The sequence below is a fragment of the Ursus maritimus genome, unplaced genomic scaffold (assembly GCF_017311325.1).
Source record: "Ursus maritimus isolate PB19 unplaced genomic scaffold, ASM1731132v1 scaffold_23, whole genome shotgun sequence".
NCBI lineage: Eukaryota > Metazoa > Chordata > Mammalia > Carnivora > Ursidae > Ursus > Ursus maritimus.
The window spans coordinates 47,418,978-47,421,244 of record NW_024424786.1 but is presented as its reverse complement, the minus strand read 5'-3'; the positions used below and the strand labels follow the sequence as shown (position 1 = coordinate 47,421,244).

General features: G+C 55.4%; 2 protein-coding genes across 10 annotated transcripts in view; one reads left to right on the top strand and one right to left on the bottom strand.

Annotated features, from left to right (window-relative positions):
- SIRT3 (sirtuin 3) overlaps positions 1-2,267 on the bottom strand; it is a 22,144-nt gene that overhangs the window by 18,952 nt on the left and 925 nt on the right. For 6 of the 9 annotated variants that reach the window (XM_040639784.1, XM_040639778.1, XM_040639785.1 and 3 more), the window contains exon 1: positions 401-915. The exons of 2 other annotated variants lie outside the window; for them this stretch is intronic. In XM_040639784.1, the coding sequence (XP_040495718.1) occupies positions 401-455 (55 nt within the window). In that variant the 5' untranslated portion in view covers positions 456-915. Of the gene's footprint in view, positions 1-180; positions 318-400; positions 916-2,267 lie in introns of those variants that run through there. One more of the 9 variants, XM_008699585.2, reaches the window with a different exon arrangement.
- PSMD13 (proteasome 26S subunit, non-ATPase 13) overlaps positions 995-2,267 on the top strand; it is a 14,821-nt gene continuing 13,548 nt past the window's right edge. The window contains exon 1 of the mRNA XM_040639790.1: positions 995-1,177. Coding sequence (XP_040495724.1) covers positions 1,083-1,177 — 95 coding nt within the window. The 5' untranslated portion in view covers positions 995-1,082. The remainder of the gene's footprint in view (positions 1,178-2,267) is intronic.

Sequence of the window (2,267 nt, the reverse complement as noted above, 5' to 3'; positions counted from 1 at the left end):
AAAAAAAAAAAGGAATTCTACAGATCAGTACAAAAGACTGAGAAAGCATTTATGTTTTGAGATGAAAGTAAGTCCAAGACATATTAAGTAAAAAAAGGCTACCTAAACAGTGTCAACAATTAACATATAAGTGTTGCTTGTACTCATCCCAATACCCCCTAAGAAACAAGAAACCGCTACCGTGGCGCCCTCCGGAATACCCTCTGAGCTGCGTGGACAGGGACTTCACATTTTCAGGTCTTCTAGTGTCCCACCGACCATGCAAGGAAAAAAACCCGACTCCCGCGCTCACCGGAACTGCACCCGGCCTGCTTTGCAACCCCAGCAACGCGCGGGCGCCAAAGCGCTGGTCTCCGCCCCGGGCCGCCGCCCGTCCGGCCGAACCAAGAGGCCCACTCACCTGCCGGGCGCCAGGGCCTGAAGGCGGAAAGAGCCGGCCGAGCCCACCGAGCCATGTCCCAGCTCCTCCGCCGCCCGCTCGCGACCTTGTCCCCAAGGGCCACGAGTCCGCCGCCGCGCGCCCCGCCCCACCCCGCGAGCCCAGGCTGGGGTGGACGCCAGGTGGGGGCGGCTTCCTAGCCCCTTGGGGTCCCGCTTCTCGCCCTGGAGACCAAACCAGGAGCCAGCATTTCTCTATCCTGCTTTCCCACCGTCTTCAGTCGGGAGGGTGATGCGCGCACTTTGCGAGCACTTTACTACGGCCAGTGGTCACATTTTCACTCAGTCCTCGCGAGACACTATTAAGCTACTATTATCATGGTCCCCGTTTGAGATGAGAACCTGCGGGTCACAAAGGCCGAGGCCACAAAGCCAGTCGATGGCCGGGCCGACCCCAGGCCCTCGTACTGTTGAATCCCACGGTCAGCTGCGCGGGAAATCGGGTACAAACCCTGGAGGGAATTTCTTCAGAGGCACCGGCGCGGTTACCCGGACAACCCCCGCGCGCCGCCCGCCGCCCGCCGCCGGGGAGCTCCCGGCCTGCCTCGCGCGACGAGGGCCGGAAGTGAGTGAGCATTTCCGGCGGCCATTCCCGCGGCGCTCACACCTCCGTTGTACGGCTGTCCCAGGGTCTTCCTGCCGTCATGAAGGACGTTCCTGGCTTTTTACAGCAGAGCCAGAGCTCCGGGCCCGGCCAGGCCGCCGTGTGGCACCGTCTGGAGGAGCTCTACACGAAGAAGTGAGCGCCCCGGGCCCCAGCGATGGGAGAGCGAGGCAGAGAGGGGGCGGCGGGGGGAGGGGCGGGACTTAGATGGACCGAGGGTGCTCAGCCCCGCGTGCGGAGAGTGGGAGCAAGTTAGGCCGGAGAGGTGCGCTGAGGAGGGGGAGGGGTGACAGCCCACGGGGACTGAGGGGCAGAGCCATAGGCAGAGTTTGGGGGCCTAGGGTTCACTGCCTTCCTGACCGAGGGGCTGTGACTGAAGTTCCTGCACTCCCCTTCCCCTGATCTTACGAAAAGGGTTCAGGGCTTTAAAGGTTGTTCGCTCTTGATTCCAGACAAACAAGCAAACACCCTTTCAGAGGTAAGGCTGCCATGCATTTTGAACAGCAGATCCTGGTGTCTTGGCCTTGGTATGGTGTGGCTGTGTCTACGCCCTCTCTCAGCGGTCTGGAGCGGATAAACCAGAGCCGAATGCAGTTTTGTTTTTTCCCTCTTGATTCTGCAGCTGGTTACACCCTGGGTTTCAACCACATCTCCCCTCTCCCATGGTCCCTACTTTCCGTTACATTTTATATTGGGTTTTGTGCCCCTGAGATCTCCGAGTTTAGGCTTACTTAGGATGAATTTTTTTGACAAATTGTCTGTTGCCAAGCACCAGCCTCTTTTCAAACGAATAGAATAAGTGGCTAGCATTGTTCCATAGGAAAGTACACCTGTAACAACTTCCCTGTTAACAACCCTAGCGTTAAGCATTGTGCCTCTTACATAGAAAATGAATATATATTTGGGTGATGTTCAGCAGCCTTCTGCTATTAGCGTTTTATTTGCATTCTTAAAAATTAGACTTCGGCTTCGAATGTACCGTCACTTTTCTAGAGGATTTATTCATTTGCCTGTTTAACCCTTCATTCATCCCATTTATAGTGGAGGAAACAAGCTCACTTTAAGCTCCTTCCCCGAGATACTCAGCTGTTAAGTAGAAGAGCCAGGATTTCAACTTGGATATGTGTGATTCCAAATTCTTGTTTTCAGTCAAACCTCACAGTAATTCTTGAGGTAATTAAAAAGATGATCTCCAGGGTGACATACCGTTGAATAGCAGAGCGAG